This window comes from Rhyacophila brunnea, unplaced genomic scaffold, assembly GCF_057557595.1.
Source record: "Rhyacophila brunnea isolate RB1 unplaced genomic scaffold, BYU_Rbru_1.0 scaffold_10, whole genome shotgun sequence".
In the NCBI taxonomy this organism is placed as follows: Eukaryota; Metazoa; Arthropoda; class Insecta; order Trichoptera; family Rhyacophilidae; genus Rhyacophila; species Rhyacophila brunnea.
The window spans coordinates 17,728,401-17,754,419 of record NW_028232752.1 but is presented as its reverse complement, the minus strand read 5'-3'; the positions used below and the strand labels follow the sequence as shown (position 1 = coordinate 17,754,419).

Below are 26,019 nucleotides of genomic sequence, written 5' to 3'. Positions count from 1 at the left end.
AAACATCACGTAGTTATTTATACTGGCATTGTAATATGAGAAAAATGGGTAAATATACAATAATTGGCTATGGCAATATTTGGATCTGGTGCAGAATAATAACAAGTACCTAAGACATTGACGGGCGGCTCTCGTGGTGCAGTGCATAAGGCGCTGATCTTCCACCCGTGATTTCTGGGTTCGATCCCGGTGAAGACACAATGTTTGTGTTTTTTCAAAGCCTGGGCGTTTGCGATTGTTCAAAATTAACCACCTTGTACGAAAAAGCGAAGACATGATTATTAATAATTCTTTAAAAAAAGGACAGTGACGTCCCGTGGGGGTAGGCAGGTCTTGCGTTGTTAAGGGGCGACAAATGAAGGAACGAATACGATCATTACAACATTTGGAACCAGTGGCGGTTTTCCATGAAACAGACGATACGGTCTCTTAGGTTTAAAACATAACAAAGGGGTCTCAATACCAGTCTCATACCTTCGCGTACCTACCTAAAACCACCGGTATTTCGTGTAAATACCTACTTTAATCCTCGGTAGATTATGACGTGTACGTATGACATTTTTATCATGATTAATTTATGAAGATACAATAGGTAAGTAACCTAACAATAATTTCGCATAAAATTTGAGACAAAATTGAAAGTGCACGGCATTCTTAGCCGGCTCTCACATCTAAGCTCGCTTCGTCTGCAACATGTCAAATACGTTGATGTGACGTCTCGTTGTTCACAAAACACACGTTGCTAAATGGAGCTCCGCAGATTGATCGAATGCGACTTTTTGCGTGTAAAACATCTCAATCGACAAATTGCATGCTTTTCGGGCTGCGAGTCGAAGACACTATTGACTAGAATATATATGAACACATACGAATTGGTCATTCCTACACCGGCCCGCCGATCGCCGCATCCAAATATATGTATATACGATTCGAAGGTTAAGTGCGACTGTCGCTAGGTAGATGTGCGCGGTCTTAAAGGTTTGATTTATGGCTTTGCAGCTGACGAGGCGAGTTTAGATGTGAGAGCCGGGTTAGTCTGCCTAAGAGCGGCACTTTGCCGGCCTTTGGGGACTTACCTGGGGACGTCCCTGAGTAATGAAGCCTGCGTCATCAAATTCGATAAAAAAACACGAGACGAGAACTGCCTTAGGGCTTCTAACTTGGAAGGATTTGTCAAAAGCGCTTTCTCATTTCGAACAAGGGGTGAACATCCTAGCTCTAATTGAAAACGGATTTATTAATGTACCTAATGAAAATGCGATTTTGCATGGGCAAACGATTCGTTATATAGGTACCGTTATACGTAATTATTTGGCATTACGGCCAACCACATAACATATTAATAATAATATAAATTAAAGCCATCGCTATGTACAAAGGTTTTTAAGTAGGGTATTTTATGATGGCCAAACCGTAAAACTCAAGGATAACAAAATGTCCTGACTTCCCTCAATATTGAATACACGTTACATTTGCATGACAAGCTTTAGATACCTACTGCATATTATTATTATCATATCATATCATATCATATCATACAGAACAATCCACCGGAGTACTCATGCAGTGACGTCCCTAGACAAAATGCCGCCCCTAGGCAGCACTAAAATGCCACCCCATTTTTTATACTTACAATATTTTTTATCATCCTTCTATGACTCCAATATCTAAGAAATGTGTTGTATGGATACCATACTAACAAAATATATAGGTCTAATTTAAATGCCATCTCTACTTCAAAAGACAATATTGCGAGTCCACTGTTTTCAGATACAATTAAATATACACCTGACAACTTTCAAAACTCTCGAATGACTGGCAAAAATATTTGGATAAATTAATTAATTACCTACGAGTATGTACTTACCTATAATTCAAATATAATTCTCAAACCTGCACGTGTGATTGCTCGTCATCAAAGACAACGGAAGTAAACTAGACATCGCAAACCCGACAAAAAATACACTCCAGTTAAACATTCCATGTCAATTAATACTGATGTGTATTTTTTAATGGAGAGATATTTCCGTAATTACTATGTTAGGTACCTATTTCTATATATACCTAATGATTTTTCTCGATTTGCCGCCCTTCGAGTAACTGCCGCTTCTAAGCGACGCTCAATCTGCCTACCCCCACGGGACGTCACTGTACCCATGTCATTTAATCGGCTGAAAACTGTTAAATTTCTCGGACCAAGTAAATTAAGTGATAAATATGTAGTTTTTTTTAAATATATTGCCAAAGTTGAAAATAACTTTCCAATAATAAATCGCCAAATTAGAAATAAGTATAATTTAATACTAACTTAATTATACGGCAATATAAGAAATCAATCATTCTTTCGCGTGACCATACAATAATAATTAAGCTACGTCACTGGCTCGATTTTCGTCCGGATTTACATGAATGAATTACTTGTTTACCTGGTTACTCTTATCGATACGTGTTTAATTTCACACAATTGCCGCTAACTCTTTCTGACCATCTCCGAATAATGTGGGTCCCAGGTTCGATTCCTGGATCTGGCAAATACACATATTGTTTACTTTTTCATGCGTGTTTGGGGTCAGTTGAACAAATGGCTAACATCCATTTATCGTAAAAACAAAAATCGGTACTGTTCGGTTATCAGGAATACAGCGGAAAACACATTTTGAAAATAGCCGATAAACTGGATCATTTGTTAGGTTAACCTAACCAAACCTAACCTAACCTAAACTAACCCAAACTAACAAATAATCCAGTATATCGGCTATTTTCAAAATGTGTTTTCCGCTGTATTCCTGATAACCGAACAGTACCCAAAAATCTATTAATACCTACAAACCTCCACTCTCTGGACGCCCATGTGATCTTATTAGGATCAGACATGGTCAAAAATAAAAAACAATGAAGTAGGTACGAGGGTGGGTCAATAAGTCCTTAGAAAAGCCGACAGGTGGCGCGACTAGTACTGTAAGCGGTTTGTTTTCATGCAGCGGCACTACCGATTCAGTATGCTGCGAAGTTTCAATCAGATTGGTCGGGTTGTTGTTTTTTATTTTCGTACATTTAAAAAAAAATTTGCTTGTTTACAAAAATGGAGAAAATTGAGTTTAGAGCTGTTATTAAACATTTTAATATAAAACGGTTAACAGCAAAGGAAATAAAAAAATGAGTTGGATTTAGTTCACGGCATATCTGCTCCTTCACTTGCAACTATTTATAACTGGTTAAATGAATTTAAACGTGGTCGTACATCAACAAAGGATGAACCACGCTCAGAACGTCCTGTAGAGGTGACTACACCAGAAATGATCAATAAAATCCACGATATGGTGTTAAGTGACCAAAGATTAAAGTTGAGTGAGATAATTGAGGTTACAGGGATCTCAAAAGGTAGCGTCATTTCTATTTTACATGACAAATTGGGCATGAAAAAAGTTTCTGCAAGATGGGTGCCGCGTTTGCTCACAGTCGACAATAAACGAAATAGGGTGGTGGCCTCTAAAGCCCTGTTGTCGCTCATGCAACGCAATCCGGATGAATTTTTTCGCCGCTTTGTGACTGTAGATGAAACATGGATACACAACTATACTCCCGAGACGAAAGAACAGTGAGAACAAGCAGTGGATTGCGAAAGGCGAACCATGTCCAAAGAAGGCGAAAACCATAAAATCAGCTGGTAAGGTTATGGCTACTGTATTTTGGGATGCACGTGGAATTATTTTCGTTGACTATTTGGAAAAAGGAAAAACAATAACAGGGGATTATTATGCATTTTTATTGGACCAGCTAAAAAACGAAATTGAAGAAAAACGGCCTCATTTAAACAGGAAAAAAATCCTCTTTCATCAGGACAATGCCCGTGTTCACACATGTTTACGATCAATGGCTAAAATTGAAGAATTGAAGTTCGAATTGGTCGACCACCCACCGTATTCGCCAGATTTAGCCCCCAGTGACTTTTTCCTTTTCCCAAACTTAAAAAAATGGTTAAGTGGACAACGTTTTTTTTCAAATGAAGAAGTCATCGATCGGACAAATGCTTATTTTGAGGACCTTCCGAAAACTTATTTTTCTGACGGTTTAAAAAAAAATGAGAAACGTCTAACCAAGTGTATTGAGCTCCAAGGAGATTATGTTGAGAAATAAAAAAAAAATACAAAAATAAAAACTGTTTTAATGCTTTTTTCTAAGGAATTATTGACCCACCCTCGTACCTACATAATATTATACCTACCTTGTCATTTTTTTTTTGAAAAATGAAATCTCTACTAATATTATACAGAACTTGTACCTGTTTTTCTTCAGCCCTTCTCTAATTCAAGCAGGTTTTATGTTTTAAACCCCGCTACAAAGGTCGTCAGCATTCAACTTGTCGGCGTGACGTATTACGTAAAAATTGCGGTTTATTAGTGTTTTTAACGCCGGCATTTTTGTATTAGCCCCTGCACAAAACTGTTGTGAAAGTGTACTTTCTTTTGTTTTCGGGCATTTTAAAATGAGTGTCTATAAATTGATATTTTTTAATGTAGTAGCTCAACATCGAAATACGGTAAATGGGAATGTCTCAGGAGCAGTCATCCAAGACTGAGGTCACTATGCACTAAAATGTGCTTTGACTGAATTTATATGACTTTAAGTTGAGAGTACCCATGGGAGAGAGGAGCACGTAGAGGCAAAATTAAAAATTGTAATAAGTAACCAAAAGTTAATACCTACAAAACTGCCGAACAATGTAAGTTTCAGAAATCTTTACGTTGACAGTGTGACGCTGCAAATTTTCTAAATGCAACAAAATTAGCTTTTGTGTTGACCAGGTGGGAGGGTCCGATGGGCCCAACAGCTGGGTGAACCGACTTGAGCAGCTCTTCCCTTTCCGTAGACATTTTAGGACATTCCTAGAGGTGTGATTTGCATCCTGTATTTCTCCGCCACATGAACATGCTGAACGGGTAACAAGACTAAACTCATAGAGCCTGCCAGCGTTCACCTACCAATGCACCGCAGTGTCGAAAATAAGTGAGAGTTTACAATATGCTTACATTGCCAATCATTATCATTTATCATATTCGGTCAAGCAGATCAAAAAAAATAGTATAACGAATGCAGGTGGTTTTAGTCACCACTTAGGAATGAACTACCAAAAAGGTACACCGTCCAGTGATGGAAAACCTACTGTTGCGACCGATGACATACTTACATTCACAGATACCTATAGCCCGTTTACACATACATGGATTTCAGTAGCGAAGGGTGGAGGTAGGCTGTTAAGATCCGCCATAAATAATGCACATTAAAAATATGCACGTTAGTCATGTATATTTGTTTTTATTGAACTAAGACTACAATTTACAGATAGTGGCGGTTAGTTTTTAAAAATCAATTAAACCCTGCCTAAACCAAACCATAACAGTTATGGTATATTTTGGGCGATACGACAAAATTATGCACACTTTTTCATACATATATTTCGTAGGATTAAGAATACATAATATTACACATACTATTGTTGGTTCATTTTTAAATTCATTAACCCCTGCCTAAACCAAACTCTAATAGATAAAAATATTATTATATCTATAAAACATCCAAAGTTATCTATGACTTAATTGCATAAGCTTAGATATTTTATAGAAAGACGAGTATTTTTGATTATTATCTATTATGGCAATTATGGCATAGTTTACGCAAGGTTTTATTGAATTTTAAAAATCTGTAAATTGAAGTCTTATTTCAATGAAAACAACTACGTATGACTGACAGAGTTTAGTGTGCACTATTGATGGCGGATCTTAACAGCCTACCTCCACCCTTTGCCACTGATGGATTTATTGCCGGCAGTATGTATTGTCGTCGTCACCATAACAATAAAATGTAAACACTTGTTGTCATACAAGTTGCAACACTGCATGTATGGATCAAAAAAGTTTAGCGGGTTCTGAATTTTCACACGATAAGGGTTGTTTACACGGGCTTAGTGCTAATCATTAATATTTGGCCAGTCAACACGTCTGTCTGTATTAATGTTCGACTTCTATAATATTGACATCTGCGTCATGGCGCTAAATACGATTTAAGTATTACGCCACGCTCTATTTACATGCAACGGTTTTAGTTCCAGAAACGGCCGCAGTGACGTGTACGTATCGATATGGAAATAATTGAGTACTTACTAGTGATTAGTACTAAGCTTGTGTAAACAATTCCATAGTTGTAACTTGCGCGAAATGTCCGCATGTACGGTAGAACGATCGAAACTGCTGAGAAAAATACGAACTACACCGTGCAGCACACAAAACATGCACGAATCAACACACGCGCCTCGCTGACACTTGAAAAATGAGATTGGCGCAACAATCAGCATTTTTGTGTGTAAACAGGTATTGCCGCGATAACTGAATTTACGCGCAATTAAATCTATGAAACTATATAGGAGCGATTATATTATAGTACCTACATACATCTACATAATATTATTTTATACGAATTTAAAATTTATTACTTTCACATCAAATATAATATTTTTGAAACTTCTTCTGCATTAAGTGTGAAAAATACAATGCTTCGGATATTCACCATTTTCTTTTTGATATGAACAAACGTAGGAATTTTCCTCCGCAATAGGTACATATTTCTAAATTTGATTTTAATTACTTGCTTTATCAATAACACTTAAATATGTAGATAGGTCCCTAGTATGCATTTTTATGATAACATTATCACTCATCATTTTATTGACATTGTTGACACGCTGGAACCCCTTAAGAGCATACTTCAGTGAAACGGCAAAAAATTTTCAACTATAGGCGCGACGAAATTTTGGACTCGCTGGCAATCGGAGGGCGAAAGTCGAGCTGTGAACACGTCAATTTGTTTCGTAATGGCGACGGGGGTATTAATTCTTAAATCGTGTAAAGATGTCTAAAAAACGTTACCCATTTACTTGAAAAAGAAAACATGTCAATGAATATATTATTGTTGTTACTAATAGAACAATAAACAGAACATTAAATGGACGCATGTTGAATTTTTATGACAAATTATGTTTTGTTCTGCACGCGTCGTTTGCACAATCTTCGCATCGCGTAGTCACGATCGTTTTAGACTGTGCCCGAGCTGAAGTATAACCTTAATATTGTTTGTATTTTCACAATATGTTGTGTATATTTGGTTCCAAAATAATTGATTTTTACGTGTTTAATATTCATACCAACCAAAATCTCGTCTTATATTATAATATTATGTACATATTATAATTTATGTCAGTTTTTTTCATATTTGAGATTTATATGTCATTTTGTTTTGTAAAATTAATGCTGTCTATATTATTATGTTCTCATTTACCGTTCTTTCAAATGGAGTAGGTACATAACACGAATTAAAAGGTGTTAAACTTTTTTTAATCAAGCAAAAAAAAATCATTTGAGAAAAGAGTATTTACAAATACAATTTCATTATAATAATTAAGTCAAATGACATCTGTCTATTACATATTTTTCTACCTACTTCAAAAGTGCTAATGACTATTATTTCTCATTGAAAAATAAGCACGTATTGTGTAGGTTATCACATCAAAAAAAAAAATAGCATTTCACAAGGAAGAGATTTTTTGCTCTCCTGTAAAATTGTTCATAATATCTGACAATACGTTGTTTTTGTAATCAACCCTTCAATTATATGCTGGACTACAGGTGCGCACACGAGAGCGGGGGGGGGGGGGGTTTCTAGTCAGGACCACACCAAAAAAATAAATACAGATTATTTAGGTGATTGAAATATTATATGTCAGAAACTTTGAATGACAGTATGACCTGGATGATTTGACTGTCGAACAGTGTTATCAATGGGTTAGCCACACTCCTCTCGGCGTTCTACGATACAATAGCGCTTGTGTCATAAGAAAACCCGTCGCAATCAGGAACATTTGGAGCATCAAATATTTACTTTAATATTCTGACGCGACATGACTCAAAGACGTACCAATGCGGCCGACACAAACGGACACTAACGATTCTAATAATTGTGACTGTTAGATCACGCGTACTCATTAAGCACTTGAAGATAGTGGATATGACAGGTCGCAATAACTCGATAAATTAACTATGAAATAAAAATGAACTTACTAAGCTCACCACTGAATAAAAAATATTGAATGATATGTCAAATGTTAGCATGTGGCGCCCTCACTCAGCTGGCAACTTATACTGGTGGATCTATAGCTATAACTTCAGGCCAGGCGTTCATCGCTAGACTAAACGTGCGGAGTGTCTGAGTAAAGGATTGTATCCAGAAAAGTGCAAGAGTTTGCAATTAAAGACAGAAGTCAGTGGCGCCTACTAGATGTTGTTACTTCGCCTCTCACGCTGTCATAAGAAATCAAAATAATAAATTATTATATTGTATATTATTCCAAAATGGATTCCCCCATGCCAATTTTCTGTGTGCGCCCCTGCGTCATATAAATGGCATTTTCAATATAAAACGCTACACTAGTTGCAGCTGACTATCGCAATACACTATATTAAATTTACTAAATAAATGTAATGTTGATCGGTGCGCCGTCCTGTAAAAAAAATAGTTTTTTTTTCAACAAAAAGTCAGTGTTACTTACTTCACGCTAATGTAATAATAATCGTGAAAGCACTGTGAACAATATTGCAACACCGAAATGAATAAAATTGTCATACAAGCTCAAGAAAATATTGCGAAAATAGTCCATATAACAATCGAAGCGATTTTGTAACGACAAGTAAAAACGCATTTTTAGGTCGAAACGATTTTAAAGTCACGTACCTATTCGTAATATTACTATACTTTTTTTTAACTAGTAGGACTACGCCCCCTGGCTACATTCGGCAGACCAAATCTCACATGCAGGGATAGACTACGCAAGTAGGTACCACGAGACCCACAAGTCATACTTTAAAATTGAAAATTATGCTTTGAATATTTTTTTGGAAAAAAATGTTCAAAACATCATTCAATTCTCTCCAGTCGCACTATATTTATTATTCATTAATCGCAAAATAATCCGTGGCGTTATTTTCGGTTACACGTAAATTGTACGTATTACAATTTACCGTAGCACAGTTCGCCGAGAGCTTTCTTATCGGAATGATGACCGTATACTATACGGTCATCTCTATATCACAGAGATGATTTCGCGTTGTTCATGGAGCATTGCAGACAATAATGTTCAAATTTTATTAGATGGAACCGCGCCAATTTTCATAGCCGATTTTGGCTAAATTCATGAATTCAAGAATGAAAACATAACCTAACCTAACAAATAACCCAGTATATCGGCTATTTTCCAATTTTGTTTGCCACTGGCTTCCTGTAAACCGACAAGAACCGTGTTTTATTAAGACATGAATTTTATGTCAGTACTATACGACCTAAAGAGGTTGGACGGTCTCTAATATACGACCAGTGTGATAAGTGTGATACGGCGAATTGCATTCGTACCGGACATTCCGGACACGGTTATTTATATTAGACATTTTCAACACTAAATACGCAAAGTTCACTGGAAGCAGCGTGGCAAGGTGTGGGAGTAAATTTTTCAGTTTCAGAAACTCACTATTCACCACGCCGCTTCCAATGAGCTTTGCGCCTTAGAAAAAAATGTAACAAGAGGTTTTAAAAATCAGTGCTTGTACTTATTTACGCGCGTTAGAATTTATACTTCTTTGGCGTAACAAAACAAAAACAAAACTTGTGATAACCTAGATTCTTCGACTAGCTCTTATTTGTTAATGAATTACACACTCAAGTAAAAGGGCCGCTTATTGGAGCGCCGTTGGTGTATTTCTATATACTTTAACTTATATCACTAAATTATATAATTATTTCTCGTTGTTTTTATTTTTAAAGTAACAACTGTGACTCTGGTGTTTAATCGTTTGGTTACGTAAGGAATTGCAAATGGCCGACAATAATCAATTTATTGCATAGGCAACGGAACAATTCTACTATCAAACCTTCGTTTGTATACAGCTGACTGATTCTCAGCTAACTTCATACTGTCGCGCACTTTCGTAACGGTGTGCGCGCGCAGCTCCCAATTTCACTCTCTACCAAACGCCCCAAAAGAAGTACAACTTCAAAAATTGTGATGGATGGATGCTCTATAGTTGTGCAGTAGCTCCTAAAACCCATACCCTAATCAGACCCTGTCTAAGCCGAATGCGTGTGTGAAGCATTCGGCGAATATTATCAATTACTATGAAGACACACTATAGTGCCATATAGATACAATTAATGTTTATATCCTAAGTGATCCGTCTATAAATAGTAGATTACATAATTTTAAAACACAACATGGGATCGATCTTAAGTCCAATAACTAATTAGTTCGATCGATTAATTAAAAACGAAAAACAAATCACTTAAAATATTGCAAAATTTACCACGTGCGTATTTGATAATTCGAAGGTAGGTTCGATGAATTTCGGCACAGATTTTCAAGTAGTGGCTTATTTTTAGAGACCACGTTCTTCTTGAGGGGGACGTCTAAAGTTAGGCCAAGTCTTCCACTCGTTTCCACTCTTGTAAGAAAAGGCCATCTCGGGGGGAGCTCGCAGCCTGAGTTTTTCCCGTATTCGATTTTCGATATTTAGACTACGCAGGAAAAATCAAAAAGGTCATGATTGAAGTGCCGAGGATAACACTAATACAAGTGACATGTACCTAATTAGCAAAAAGTTAAGTTAGTAGTGTGAATCAGGATTTAAACATATAGGTAACCAACTGCTTTTGAATGTATGAAATCTAATTAAATATAATGCTCATATACTTACATGGTGTATAGGTACATAATCTTGATATAATTCTATATTAATTGTTTTAGCTTGACTTATACATACATAATCCTTCAAATACTAAAAAAAACATAAATACATATTACTTATCTCAGAATCGTATTTGTTGTAAACGACTATGTAAAATGAATTCGTTCAATTCTCAGCACATCAATTATTAATGTATGCATAATGAGCGGCGGTATTCTTTGACACAAATGATACAATCGATTCGAAGGAACATTTAAAAGGGGGCCTCGAAACAGATCAAACCGGTCACACGATTATTAAATTATACCAACATTTTAAAAGTTGTCGAATTAAGCCATACAAATTCTACAATCCTCTTTAGCTGATAATAGTACCTGTGTATCTAACTGAAGTTTTTCTAAAAGGATAACTTACATACGAGGACACAACTTCAAATATAAAATGTCAATATTGTGCGGACGCGTTGACAGAATAAGCAAGCAACTTTGAAAATAATCGCCTTTATTGAAATGTGGGTCGAGCTCATTTTTTGCAAATGCATTTTTGATCATATTAATTGGACGTAGTCATGCAGAATGTAGCCAGTCCACAATAATGTGGAGCTGAGATAATGGCACTTTAGCAACAACATGATATTAATAGCGTATGTAAAATTGTAAATATGTAGTATTTTATTTCAAGAATATTTGCGGCTTGGCTATTTTCAACAGAACGTAGAGAAAACCATCTCGCATCTGATCTATATCATAGATCTCATTTTTTTATTTTTTGTGGACTGGCTACTTTCTGCACAACTATGTCCAATTAATCCTTGAAGTAGCGTTAGTGTTATAAGAATACAAAGCTGTAAGGACATATGGGATTAGCAATAATGACCCTTATTGCAATGTAGGTAGGGTTCATTTTTCAACCACATTCGTCCGTTCTCAAAATAGTGATATTTGATTCAAGATACATAGAGTCATATAACAGTTGCGAAGACTCCTTACTCAACGATTATTTAGCGCTTATCTATCTTAAAAATACCACTGGCGAAGAATCAATAACATTTTTTTTTTAACATTTAACCTTTAGTTGAATGTAAAAAAAATAATTTAATTCCGTAGGTAAGAGAGCTACTTAATCATGAAATGCAATTAGTAAAAAAAATATTATATACTTGTGACATCTGTCTGACTATATAGAAATCTCACAATTATTCAAGCCTACTTGGCGACTTCAAAATCTTGAAATGAAATATATTTTTTCGATTATTCATTGCTTTCCTTCTTCCAAGAGACACTCTTTACCGATGGTATATAATATATAATAAGAGCAGGCATGTTTACAAGGATCTTACTATTCATCACACGCTGTGTCCATTAATATAGGTATTCATATATAGTACCTAACTAGTAACTATCTTAAGAGGTAGGTACAGGTAAGACATGTCCGGAAACTTGTACGTATGCAGTTCGCCGTAGCACACTTCACCGTGAAATGGTGTATCGGAAATATATGGCCGTATATTAAAGATCGAGTCGTATAGTAGTGCCATAAAATTTATGTCTTAATAAAACACGGCTCTTGTCGATTTTTACTTTACAGGAAGTCAACAGCAAACAAATTTTGAAAATAGCCGATATACTGGATTATTTGTTAGGTTAGATTAGGTTTTCATTCTTGAATTCATGAATTTTGCCAAAATCATCTATGGAAATTGAATTAATGTTCATATTGAATCTAATAAAATTGGAGACCGTATAGTATACCGTCATCTCTTTCCGATAAGAAAGCTATCGGTGAACTGTGCCACGGTGAAATGTTTTACGTACAATTTAATGTAACCCAGGCAGGACCCTATTTATTCCAATAAATTATTACTCTCCGTATTATGATGATTCATGACAGAATATATGAGCTTTCATTAGATTTATTTTATACATAGTCGAAAGAATTATGCCAAGTTGATTGAGGTAGGCAGAATTATATAATATCATTCGCCGAATGGCCAAAGGCACCTACTCATCATGAATGCCAAGTGTTGTGGAAACCAGCGATAACCAATGTTACAATAGACTCACTCAACAAGGGCACTCATGTAGACAGGGGCAGTCAAACATCCATCCATGAGTAAGCGGTAGACTTAAATCATGTTATAAATCAAACCGAATTTTGGGAAAATGACGAGATATATAATTCAGTGTTAAAATTGAGATTATTATTATGAAAAATCATGGTAAATAATTTCAAATATTTAAAATGATATGCTCAAAACACCGACTTTATGAAAATACTGAAACGTCTGAAAATATAATATTGTGGTGATGTCCCGTGGGGGTTGACAGATCATGCATTGCATAGAGGCGACACATTATAAAGGGTGGCAAATGAAGGAACGAATATAACAAATATTACAACTGTTGAGAGCAGTGGCGGTTTTCAATGAAGAAGGGCATTAAGCACGGAGTAATGGAGCAATGGGGTTTTATCCGGAGCAGGAGCGGAGCCAAAGCACCGACAATTTGTAGTGTTCCACGCTCCGGATGTTTTTTTTTAATATTATTATATTTTCGTCCTAAAATCCAATGAAAATATTATATTTGACACTTTGCAATACTGGAATTATTTGAAATACAGCAACACTCCCGAGTGATAAATCACCTGCTTTTTTAAGAGAAGAGGCAAATAATGAAAGACGATTTGCTGCTGGAGCTAGAGCGGAGCAACTCAAAAAAGGGTCCGCTCCAACCCTCTGCAATGTAGCATACGATGCGGTCACTTCATCAGAAAGTATCTAAGTACATAATATTACTTTAAATAATAATCGAAACATGAAACATCCTGACAACATAACCATTGTTGGGTATTTCCCGAGAAAATCTCAATCTCGAGATTCGGGATTTCCCGAAATGATGAAATTTTGAATTCTTTCTTGAGATTTGGGATTTCCAGAAAAGAATTCTCGAGAATACTCGAGATATCGATAAAATTAAAAAAGCCTGTAAAAATCCTAAAATCAGTGTAAAAAACAGACAAATTCCAAAAAAATATGTTTTTTTTTATTTAAGTACAGGCTCGTTGCAGAAGCCATTCTCAAGATGTGTGAATGAGGAAAGAGCCTTCACAATGTGAGAACCCAAAAACCAAATACAATATTACTTAACAACAACTAATCATGAAAGTCTCAGGAAATATACGTTTTACGTGTAGGTACACTACGTGTCGTTAGTATGGAGTAGGGATTCCAATCCCGGGATCCCGAGCTATTTTCGATATTGGATATGAAGATTGATAAACATAATCCCGAAACTTTCGGGATTGATTTTTTTATCAATTTTTATGGAAAATAAAATAAAAACGAAAATATAACAGAAAAAATAGTTTAATAACAAATAACTACATTAGAAATAAACTGAGTTTGAATGAAGTTTGATTTATACCCATGTGTAAGTTGCCGATTCATTTTATTTTTTCACATAAATTAATAAAAATGAGAAAGATTGGAAAAAAACAATGCTTAGCACTATAAACAAAGTAATTCCACCATGATCTCATACGTTTTACGGCAGTTTCATATTTGGTTGACTAATTATATTTATGAACCGGAAAGGCCATAAGTACACCATGATTTGCTTCACTATTTTAAATCTCATTCATTAAGTCTTTACTATCAGAAACAGCAATCTCATATTAAATTCACTTTATTATTTATATTACAATATTATTTACTCCATTAAAATTATGTATTTCTAAGATTGAACGTATACAATATTAACAATAAATGTCATTGAGCGATTTTATCAATGTTATTTGTAAATATAATTTTTTTATATTAACAATGGAAAAAAATGCCATTCCCGGGATCAGAATTTTGGCTCGGGATTGGATTCCCTAGTACGGAGTATTATTGAAAATGAGTTCATTATCTGGAGTTCTTATGAGGTTTCCTACAAGCTTGTTTAAGAGCATATAAAGAAGAAATTTCTTCGACATCTTTATTACGACGTATATCGTCTTCCTTCCTTCCTTCCTTTCCTTTTGACAATTTCTCAAACTACTAAAGGCATACTCGCCTTTCACTGTCTTGAAGTTCGTGGGTCACTTCTGCTCTTAAAGCATTTTCTCCTGCTCTCACGTGGTATAGTTTCCAAGCCTGATATTCTGGAAAATTTGAATATATGTATATGCACCCGTGAATAACATCCGTGTGACGTCTTTTGGATGAGAACTGTTTCCCAGTATTAGGCTTATGGCGCAAATATGGGGTCTGCGGTTGGTCAATGCGCTTTCTAGCGACGTAGACATTTTTAGTGATTGATGCACTATGCATTTTGCTATAACGTTATTTTTAGGCTAGTTTTTCTATTACTTAACTTGATTTACCTGTTCTTTTCATTCTAAATTGCAAGACATGGGTAATATATTGATTGCAAAATTTAATAATCTAAGTAGTTATTATTTTTTTTAAACTTCAGAAATCTATTAAAAAAATTCTAGAAAAAAATTTGAACCGAAACTCGAAGTCACGTCGTTCGCTATCTGGGCGAGTGTTTTAGCTTTTAAGATATTGATCCGTCTATGATTCATATATATATTTTTTAATAACTATGTTTTATCTGCAGTTCCTACTTCAAATTCCACCAATCGAATGCGATCAGCTTTATTATCACCTAAAGTAAATGACATCACTAACTCGTGTACCTACTTGTAAATAATCTTCTTTTTTATTCAATACTGAATAGGTACACCAAGATTTCAGAACGTTAGATTCTTTATTATAGAAAATGTTAAGTATATAATTTTGAAAAAGTTCAGAAATATACCTAGATTACTAGAAATATATTAGAAGAAAAATACTAGAAAAGGGTGAGTTTAACTTCCAGTCGATTAAGCCGTCGTTAATTTCGCTGTTCTCTCAGTCAAGTCACCTGAATAGATCTTTTAGAGTAGCGGTGAATAGTTTGGGTGAGATCTATCAAATATGAAGTAGGCACACATACTTAATGTAAATTTAAAAAAAATATGTGAGCATGATCGCATTGTTTTAATTGTTAAAATAAATAAAAACAAAGGTATTGAAGGACTGATCTTATATCGAAGTTATGCCAGTATTATTATAGGGGTACCTATTAATTATTATTTTACTTAATAATAATAACAAACAATGTATTGTAATATTTTTGCAAGGTTAAAAAAAAATAGTTCATATGTAGCACGTATAGGTATATGAACTATATGTGTTGCATTTCACTTCGTCTATCAAAAACCGCACCGCAAACTATTTGAAAACAATACAAAAACAGATTCCACAGATTATTTTTATTAGATATTTAAATATTACTACCTACGCTCTTGATTTGTCATCGATTGTTCATCTTGGAATCGGTATTGTTTAACTATAAATTAGATAATATTGTGACGGTGTAATAATTAGTGTTTTGACACAATTTTTTCCTAAGGTTAATATTTGGTATGTGCCAGTGGCGAAGAGCGGAGGTAGGCTGTTAAGATCTGACAAAAATAGTGCGCGGCTTAAGGCCAGAGGCACCTAGCAGAAAAACACGAAGCTTGCAATTAGAGACATTTTTTTTGATAATTTACAACAGTTATCTGAAAACTTTAAAAATAAAACTATTTTTTTTTATTTTAAGTCAAAATAAACTTCTTTTTTTTTCGACCATGTCCGATCCTGATAGGATCATATGGGCCTCCACAGAGTGGAGGTTTGTATTGACAGATTTTGTTTTTTACGAGAAATGGATGTCAGCCACTTGCTCAACCTATTAGGTCCTTACCCTGACACACACAAATTGAAAAACAATATGTGTACTTGCCAGACCCAGGATTCGAACCTGGGACCCACGGCTTTATAGTCCAACGCTTATGCCGCGCGGCCACAGTGGGCGTCAAAATAAACTTACAATTGTAAAAAAATCAAGCTTCAATATTGTGACTAAATAAGATTTCATATAAATAAAATGGATTTCAAGTTATTATACATTTATATTTTTATAAAAATCGATGTTTTTGAAGTTATAGGTACTTCTTTAGGCGCGTTTGGAAAATCAGATCAGAGTGTATTTTTGGCGTGTGACATGTAACAAATAATTTATTTTTTCACACAAAAATAAACGTACTCGATTGGATTCGAACCACCGATTGTTCGGTTATCAGCCGAACGCACTACCATTACGCCACAGTATGATACTCCAATCGTGACGATTATAGAGATTATATTAAGTATAATATTATAGTTTAGAATTATTCCGTTGCCTAGGCAGCGAATTTATTATTGTCGGCCATTTGCAATTCCTTACGTAAACAAACTATTAAACGTCATAGTGGCAGTTGTTACTTTAAAAATAAAAACAACGATAAATAATTATATAATTTAGTAATATAAGTAAAAGTGTATAGAAATAAACCAACGGCGCTCCAATAAGCGGTCCTTTTTCTTAAGTGTGTAGTTAAACAAGATAATTAAGAGCTAGTCGAAGAATCTCAGTTATCACAAGTTTTGTTTTTGTTTTGTTATACCAAAGAAGTATAACTTCTAACGAGCGTACATAAGTACACACACCGATTTTTTTTTTCAGTTAGTGGTAATTATTTTTAGTTATTTTAGTATAACATTTATGGCTAACTATGTTGTGTTTAAATTTGGTAGCCGTAATGAGAAGCAAGACGATGGTATAACGTTTCATAGGTTCTACTGTGCGTCATACGCAAGAAACACGGCTTCGTTTTGCGGAACAATGGCTCTCTCTATATATTATCATTACTCTGAGGGTAAGACCTAATTTTCACCCAGGAATTAAAAATATTCGGATCAGCATCGAATCGACACATTTTTAAGCTGTAAATTTAGATTCTAAAATCTGCGTGTCTACTCTATACACAAGACGGCTACCAGCCGCTATCGAGGGTAGTTTTTCATATTTTTTTATTGAAGTAGGTACATATTATAATGCTTACAATAAGTTAGTTGTAATTATTACAATAAGTGCTACGTTTTAACAGCACCTCTCTTAGCTGTGCTAACTTTTAGAGCGAGATAGACAGTTTTGACTGTTTAGACAGCTAACTTATTGTAGCAATTATAATACTTAAATACAAACATAATGATGAATAAGTATCCTTGATAACCGCCGATAGCAGACTTGTGTATAGAATATATGCGCAGGGGTCGATTAGCACATTGGAAAAACGAAACAAATAAGAGTAAAATAAGGCTGTTTATTTAATTCCAATGTGGAAGAGTTGTCAACAGAAAAAGTGCCAATTTAGTTCAATAAATTATTAGTGCAGGATCCCATAGACTTTTCGTATACATAATATGCGGAACGCATTCTGACAATTGGAATAGGCTTTAGGGGTCACCGAGATATATAATGTTGATGTTGCCAGGCGAAATTAGTGGTCATTTTTTTTTTTATTGATGTTTTAATTTTTTTTCTTATAACCCACCAAAAATTGTTCTGAATTCTTCAATAAAACCAAGACCGAATCAGGGATTGATTGAAAATGCAATAATTGTACCATGCCATCAGCATGGTCGTAGAACGGTTCGTCCCATTTGAAAAAATAAAAATAGCGGGTAGTGCAATGTGATAAAAATTATCGATTCTTAGGATCCTCCATGGCTTAAATTATTTTATTTAGTAGCATATTTGTATAGAATCACCCAGATTGGTACTACTATATGTCTATATTACTTATGGTCTTTACTATATCTATGCATATGACATTAGTTTTAGTATTATGGTTAATCCAGAAACAGTGTAGGTGGCATATAGAGGTAGGTGAATAAATGAAATAACGATAACCACTAACCACACTAAGTACACATTTATTAAAAAAAGAAACAGCAAGTCAAGTGTTCAAACTGCTTTAAGTAAAGTATCATGATCACAGTTTTTACAAACACTACTTACACATTTGCACAATGATATACATGTCAAAGCCGATTTCTTATAACTACATGATAATGTACGGCAGTTAGAATTACATATGCATGGTTTAACCTTGCGTTAAGCCTTCCAATCCATTTCATAAAGCTGAAAGTGCATCTTGAACAAAACTCATTAACGAGATGGTTACAACTTGTTTTTTGTACATATTCGACTAGTGGTGTCGCAGCCGGTTAAAGAATGAAATGCTGGCAAAATATTACAAATATTTTCGCCAAGAGATTAAGCTGCCAAATGGCATCCTAAAATACGGGATTTCTTCTGAGATCCCTCACACCATAATCCACGGCAACCAATCGTTACGCAAGTTTATTCCAGAAATAACTGCCTAAGATTAAAATATCTGTATCGGGACTGTAATAATCTCCATATTTTGCATTCTTACAGCATGAAATATATGACAGAACATTCTAGAGTCTTCTTCTAAATGATTTTGATTTTAAATCAATGGCGTCAGTGAAAATTGATCCCTTCAATTTAAACCATAGTGTGTGGTCGTCAAATCCACCATAAATGTACAGCTCACTTTTTTCGTTGATTTTTGGAAATGTGAGGCATTTTTGCAAATAAATTTAAAAAGCTGTAATTTATTTTGAGGGCTCACAAAAAAATCTTTGCTATTAATCCACCACATCTAAGGGACGATCTCCAAGGCTTAACGCAAGGTTAAACCATGCATATGTAATTCTAACTGCCGTACATTATTATGGAGTTATAAGAAATTGGCTTTGACATGTAGGTATATTATCATTGTGCAAATGTGTAAGTAGTGTTTGTAAAAACAGTTTGAACACTTGACTTGTTGTTTCTTTTTTTTTTAATAAAAATGTGTATTTAGTGTGGTTAGTGGTTATCGTTATTTCATTTATTCACCTACCTATATATGCAACCTACACTGTTTCTGGATTAACCATAATACTAAAACTAATTTCATATGCATAGATATAGTAAAGAAACCAATCTGGGTGATTTTATACAAAAATGCTACTAAATAAAATAATTTAAGCCATGAAGGATCCTAAGAATCGATAATTTTGATCACATTGCACTACCCGGTATTTTTATTTTTTCAAATGGGACGAACCGTACACGAACATGCCGATGGCATGGTACAATTATTGCATTTTCAATCAATTCCTGATTCGGTCTTGGTTTTATTGAAGAATTCAGAACAATTTTTGGTGGGTTATAAGGAAAAAAATTAAAACCTCAATAAAAAAAAATTTACCACTAATATCGCCTGGCAACATCAACATTATATATCTTGGTGACCCCTAAAACCTATTCCAATTGTCAGAATGCGTCCCGCATATTATGTATACGAGAAGTCTATGGGATCCTGCACTATATGTATAAATTAAAACTTTTTTATAATGTTGACAACTTTTCTCTGTGCGTACAGTTCTTAGGTATCCTAGTACCTATTGCGTCATAAAACATTACTTTTTTTAGAATGTGGTGCTAGCATACTTATCGTAATGTAATTTAATGAATGAAAAGAGGGGTGAAAACTCTACAACTATGACTCACTACTTACAAAGAATATACCATAGCGGTAAAATACCTGAAGGTCTAGTTTCAAACATGGCTATCGATTTAATTAAAAATAACTCAATGCAGTATTCAGGTGAGTATGCGGGTGCGAGATAAATTTTAAACAGTGACACAACAATGTAAATACAATGTATCTATAATTATTAAAAAATAACAATAAAACTATAGAGAATCAAAACCTGTCAAAATAATTAACATTGCAAAACCGCAATATTTTTATGATAGTCCCTATTACTGGGGAATTTTTGTTAGGTACATATTGTTGACATTACAAATAATAAGTTTAAGGCGTTCACAACATGACATTTAGAAACAAAGAAATAATATAAAAACAGTATTAGGTACAGAAAAAAGAGATAGATATTAAGTTATTCAACAGTAGGTATACATGTGTAAATACAAAAAATATAAAGTATATAGGTACAAGGAAGTACACCGGATGAGTTAAGCAGACCCTATTTTAAGAATTTATAAAAGACCGTCTCAAATACTCATCCTCACGTAGATGGAATATATCAACATCCGAATATAATATAATATATCAATGCACGAATTAAACGAGGCGAATTTGATTATTGTTACGGCTTCTATTCCTGACTTAAATTTGGTACACCAAGTCTATTACATCGCTTTCTTTCCCTCGGAGCCGCTCTGACTATGAATTTTATGACGATTTTCTGTCAAAACCATCGAATTTAATGTGGCATGCAACGGCGGTTGAGTACGTGGAGGCCCGAGCCTCTGACAAGTTTTTAGGACCACCTGAGAAAATGTTGCTTATTTAATAAATCGTCACCGAGTATTAGAAATATAGGCATAGTTGTGTCGTTATAAGACGCAGAAAAACTTCATTACAGACCTACAAACTTATCTAAAGAATGGATGGGGGAGCCACTGTCGAAAACTACCCAATCACGACTCACAACTGGACAGAATCTGACATTCGAATGACGTTTTCAAAATAGCGTCCATATAGTACCTAGTTCGTAGTTCCATTTTTGACCTACGCAGTGTATGCAATGCAATGCAGATAAATGGAATATTAGTATTTTTGTAAATTGTAAAAATAATTATTGTTTATTAAATTAAATTAATTATTGGTTCGATTCAGAGCCGAATTAATACCCGCAGGTGCCCAAAGCATGTTCCCCATATATACCTAATAACAAATGTACTTTTCGAAATGAAACAAAACTTACATCATTGAGATTTCCTTAGTAAAAAGTTTATTTTTGTATTCATTAATAATTACCATATTATCTGTGGTATTTCAAGGTATGTGGAGGTTGACTTTATGTCCCCCCATGCAAAAATGTAGCCGTGCGATAAAACAACATGTAATATATTATATTATAAGGTTTTTTTTACACAAAGCATAATGTGCTAAATTCAGATTTAAAACTTTCAGACGAAGCGAGCTGCGTTTCATGGAAAAATGAACTCTACAATAGTTTTGATCATCTGGCTCATTAAAGACACATATATATTATACCTATTTCTAAATAATAATGACTTTCAACTAAAATTGTGTATCATACATTTTACTTGAAGCATACAAAGTTGCCGCTGCTACAATTTCATATAAAGAACGGGTTGGATCCACTTTAGAACCTAAACTATATAGAAATAAAATAATATTATTATACTTTGTTTATTTAAGTACCTAAAATATATTTAAACTTCTTTTTACTGATGCGTTATTTTCTACGTTAATTTAGTTCGAATTGTAGATAGTTTATAAACTGAAAGCCTCAAAAAAAATGAGAGAAAAAATCAATAACGGCGCCTCAAGATAGAATGTTAGAATATAAAATTGTTATGGAACCAATCTGCAAAGACTTGTAATTTGAAACGTTATAATTTTAATAATTGATTTAGAATATTTACAATGCAAGATTATTGTTTATATTTATTTTAAAAATATTTCGGTGATATTATATTGTTTATGTATGCCATCATGTTTCCGTTTATTTGTTGTGTAATCTTATACAAATTTAATTACTTAATTAATCTGTGGAGATAGACATTAGACGTCTGTTATAAAATATAATATTCAAAATTCGTAAAATGGTACTTGTACAGAAGGAAATATTATTTCGATGATACATGAATGACAACACAGTGATACAATTAACATTAGTAATCGGGAAAATAATACTTTTTACTTACTTATGTGTAGGTGTACCTACTCAATATGGAATAGGCATTATTATACGTGCAATAATATTGAAACATTTCATGGGATAGTATGTAAACATTAAAATCAAAGTTATCTAGAAACTTTGTTGGAAAGGCAATCCAACACTTTGAAAAATATTATTTCTACCTATTATAAATAAGCTAATATAATTATAATAATAAGAATTTAAAATATAAAATTAAATTAAATTCGATGTTAAATATTGTCAAATTTTGACTAATATTTACCTACACAAACCTATATCATAGTACGATGATGTTCAAGAGAGTTCAATACACACTACACGTCAGACCGTGATATGAAACTGTAAACTTCGATCGTAGTGTTAGTTGTTGCCCATACTTTAGTAAATTGATTGTTGCATATTGAAATACATGATAATAATTTGAACGAAATATGCAATAGAAAGTTTCCATCTATTGCGAACGGGTTACCGCATTTCATTCTAAGATAATCAATACTTAGCACTATCATCGTAATTCGCAATTCAGTGACATGGCCTGTATATAGTCCGCCTTGGATTTTGTTATTAATTAATACACAATTTACAATAATATTATTAAAAAAAAATCTTCAACCAACAAGATTCATATAAGAAACGTCTAAGAAAGTCATCATTATGTGTGATAATATTATAACAAACAATGTGTTTTAACATTTAAAATCAATATACCTAATAAGTAAAATATTAGATTTTTACAAGTAATTTTGGTTGGTACACTCAAATTCATTCATAAGTAGGTTATAAGTATTTATAACAAACTTATAACTGATTGTAATAAAATACATCGAAAATGAATCATAGATGATTCCACTTTTAAGGGACTAAAATACCTACTTTTGAACTTAAGAAAAGTTTAGAATTATCCTCTTTTTTAGGTTATAAACATCGAGTGTTTGTTTGATTTATTTACTTAGTACAAGAAATCTACTTTCAAATTATCTGTATAACATAATAAATGTTGTTCAAATGTATCGAAAGATCTTTCAAAATTATGTTAAAAATAATTGTTAAAGTAATTTTTATTAATAATGTATACACGCCCATTTTTTTCAAAACAATCTAGGTATAATATTTGACGTTCGGTCGAAGTTAGTGTGCAACTTGAAATACATACGCGGAGTTATTGACAAATCAAATTTACCTGTCTTTAATGCAAACGCCAGCAGAAACAAAACGAGAAAACTTCTTTCGAATTTGGGAAACATTGTGATGGCACTGTTGTATTTTTCGTTTATTTTGTTATAAACATTCACTCGATGTTGTCACTGATATTGTAATGACAGATATTCGATGACAGTTATTCCTATTATTCATTGACTGCTTGGTCGCTACGTCATCGGCGGCTTCTCGCGGTTTACTAACTAAAAGGTGGAGTTTCAAATAAAAGCAGCCATCGCTCGCCGCGGCATCAAATCAAACCAACAAACAGGTAAACGCGCGGGAGTTGCTATGATACGCTAATCGCAGGTAGCACGCCAAATTTATATTCTTTGTCTGACTATCTACGTATTATTTTATAAACTAAACATATAAATTTCTGATAATATAACGAATACGAGATTTATTTTTCAAAGCTTTCCCTATTTTAAAAAAGTAATAATAAATTTACTAAGCAAAGCGATCTTTTAAATGTAAAGCACTGACATCTATGAAGGCAATATCTTAACCATAATAGGTTTGAAAATATCCCGCCAAAAATATTTTTGATTGTTTAGGACAGGGATTGGCAATTATTATATGAGGTAAACGAGAGCCACATTCTGGATTTTCATGTTTATAAAGAGCCACATCATAGTCACGTTCTCACGTAGTATTAAATACACAAATTCAAATTTAATTACATTTCCACACAAATCTTAATCGCTATATATAAAGTATAAAATATACATAATTTATATAAGAAAATAAAAAATGAGAAAGAAAACACAAAATAATCAGTTCAACATTTATTTAATAAAAATAAAATAAGTATAATTAAAAGTTTATTTATCATTTTTAGCTAAATCTCTGAAATTTGGTGTAAAATTTGTTACAGCCGTTCGCAGCAAATCTGTCAAATGTTTATTTGTCAGCCGTGAACGATGTTTTGATTTTACAAACATCATAGAGGAGTATAACGATTCACAATTATATTTTGTACCAAAAACGGAAAATAATCGGCAAGTTTCCAAAATGCTAAATGCTATGATAGGATTTAAGAATTCCACAAAATGGCTCAAAACATTGTCATTGCCATCTCGCAACACAAGGGATAAGTCATTTATAACATTTAGAAAGGAAAACTTGTGAAAATAAAAGTAGGTATAATACGGGGAAAAAAGTACCTAACTTTATTTTTATCAAGAGATATTGGGAGCTGCACTTAACCCAATGAAGAGCCACATTTGCCCACGTCTGGTATAGGACATAGGTAATAAAATAAATAGATGATGAAATTTAGCAGTTTCATAATGCAGAACTAACAGCTTTAAAGTTATATAGCGCCTGTACACATGCATGGAATTACTGTCGGCAATTGTGCTTATTTTAAACTGTCATGACAATAACTGTTTACACGTAAAAGTGCTGACTGTCTCTCCAATCCCATTCTTCAAGAGTAAGCGAGACGCGAGGTTGTCACTTTATACTACTATCGTCGTATTGAAAATCGGAGCTCAAAATGAGTAGTTCGTTTTTTTACCGGCATGTTCTCTATCGCTTTACTTCGCAGGTGCAGATGGAAAATAATCTTACTTGCGCGCAATAAATCATCACAATTTGGAATCTTCCAATCTTGTTTGATTTATGCACGCAATCTTGCCAACTGCAGGATGATACATATTTCCCCATACATTTTCTTACTGTGCGCAGTACATCCATGCACGTGTAAACGGGGTAATAGATAATATAAGAACCATGTATACCAGTGGTTTCCAAACTTTATGTTACTACGCCTCCCTTTAAAAAAAAATCTAATCTTGGCGTCTCCCCCCTATATTTCATTAATTAATACAGACACCTTTTTAAATAGTTAACAACGTATCTACTAATAATACAAAAATGAAAAAAAAATATAAAAATATCCAAATTCATCATCGTTCATAGACAAATGGATTCTATCATGGGCCCCACATCCTGAACCGGGCCTCCAGGCCAGGATCTTTGGCAGGCCCACCTACCTATCGCTGAGGTTAAGGGTAGTGTCGTGCTCTAATGTGGTGTTTCCTAAGTTCATCATATAGGTGTCATATCAAATTGCAACGCACAACCACATATTTAATAGCCCTGAAACAAAGCTGCGTCGCAGGCGACTTTTTCACTATAAATAAGATAATGCGAAAAGTGCATTCGCAAACTAACCAAGAACTCAGTAAATAGATTTTTGTTTGCTTCAATATATTTGGCGCAGAAATCATTTAAAAGTGGAAACGTGGCGAACTTATTTTTTTTGTAATTTTGATTTCCAAAGCTCCAATTTTTTTATGAATGCCTTCACTTTGTCTTTTTAAATCAGTGAATGCATTAGTGGTCCTTGCATTGATTTATTCA

General features: G+C 33.9%; 1 protein-coding gene across 1 annotated transcript in view; it reads right to left on the bottom strand.

Moving 5' to 3' along the window:
• The window catches only part of LOC147078946 (UPAR/Ly6 domain-containing protein bou-like), a 32,164-nt gene extending 8,255 nt beyond the window's left edge, over positions 1-23,909 (bottom strand). The window contains exon 1 of the mRNA XM_085951623.1: positions 23,633-23,909. Within this exon, the coding sequence (XP_085807749.1) occupies positions 23,633-23,696 (64 nt within the window). The 5' untranslated portion in view covers positions 23,697-23,909. The remainder of the gene's footprint in view (positions 1-23,632) is intronic.
• Between the last annotated feature and the right edge of the window lie 2,110 nt (positions 23,910-26,019).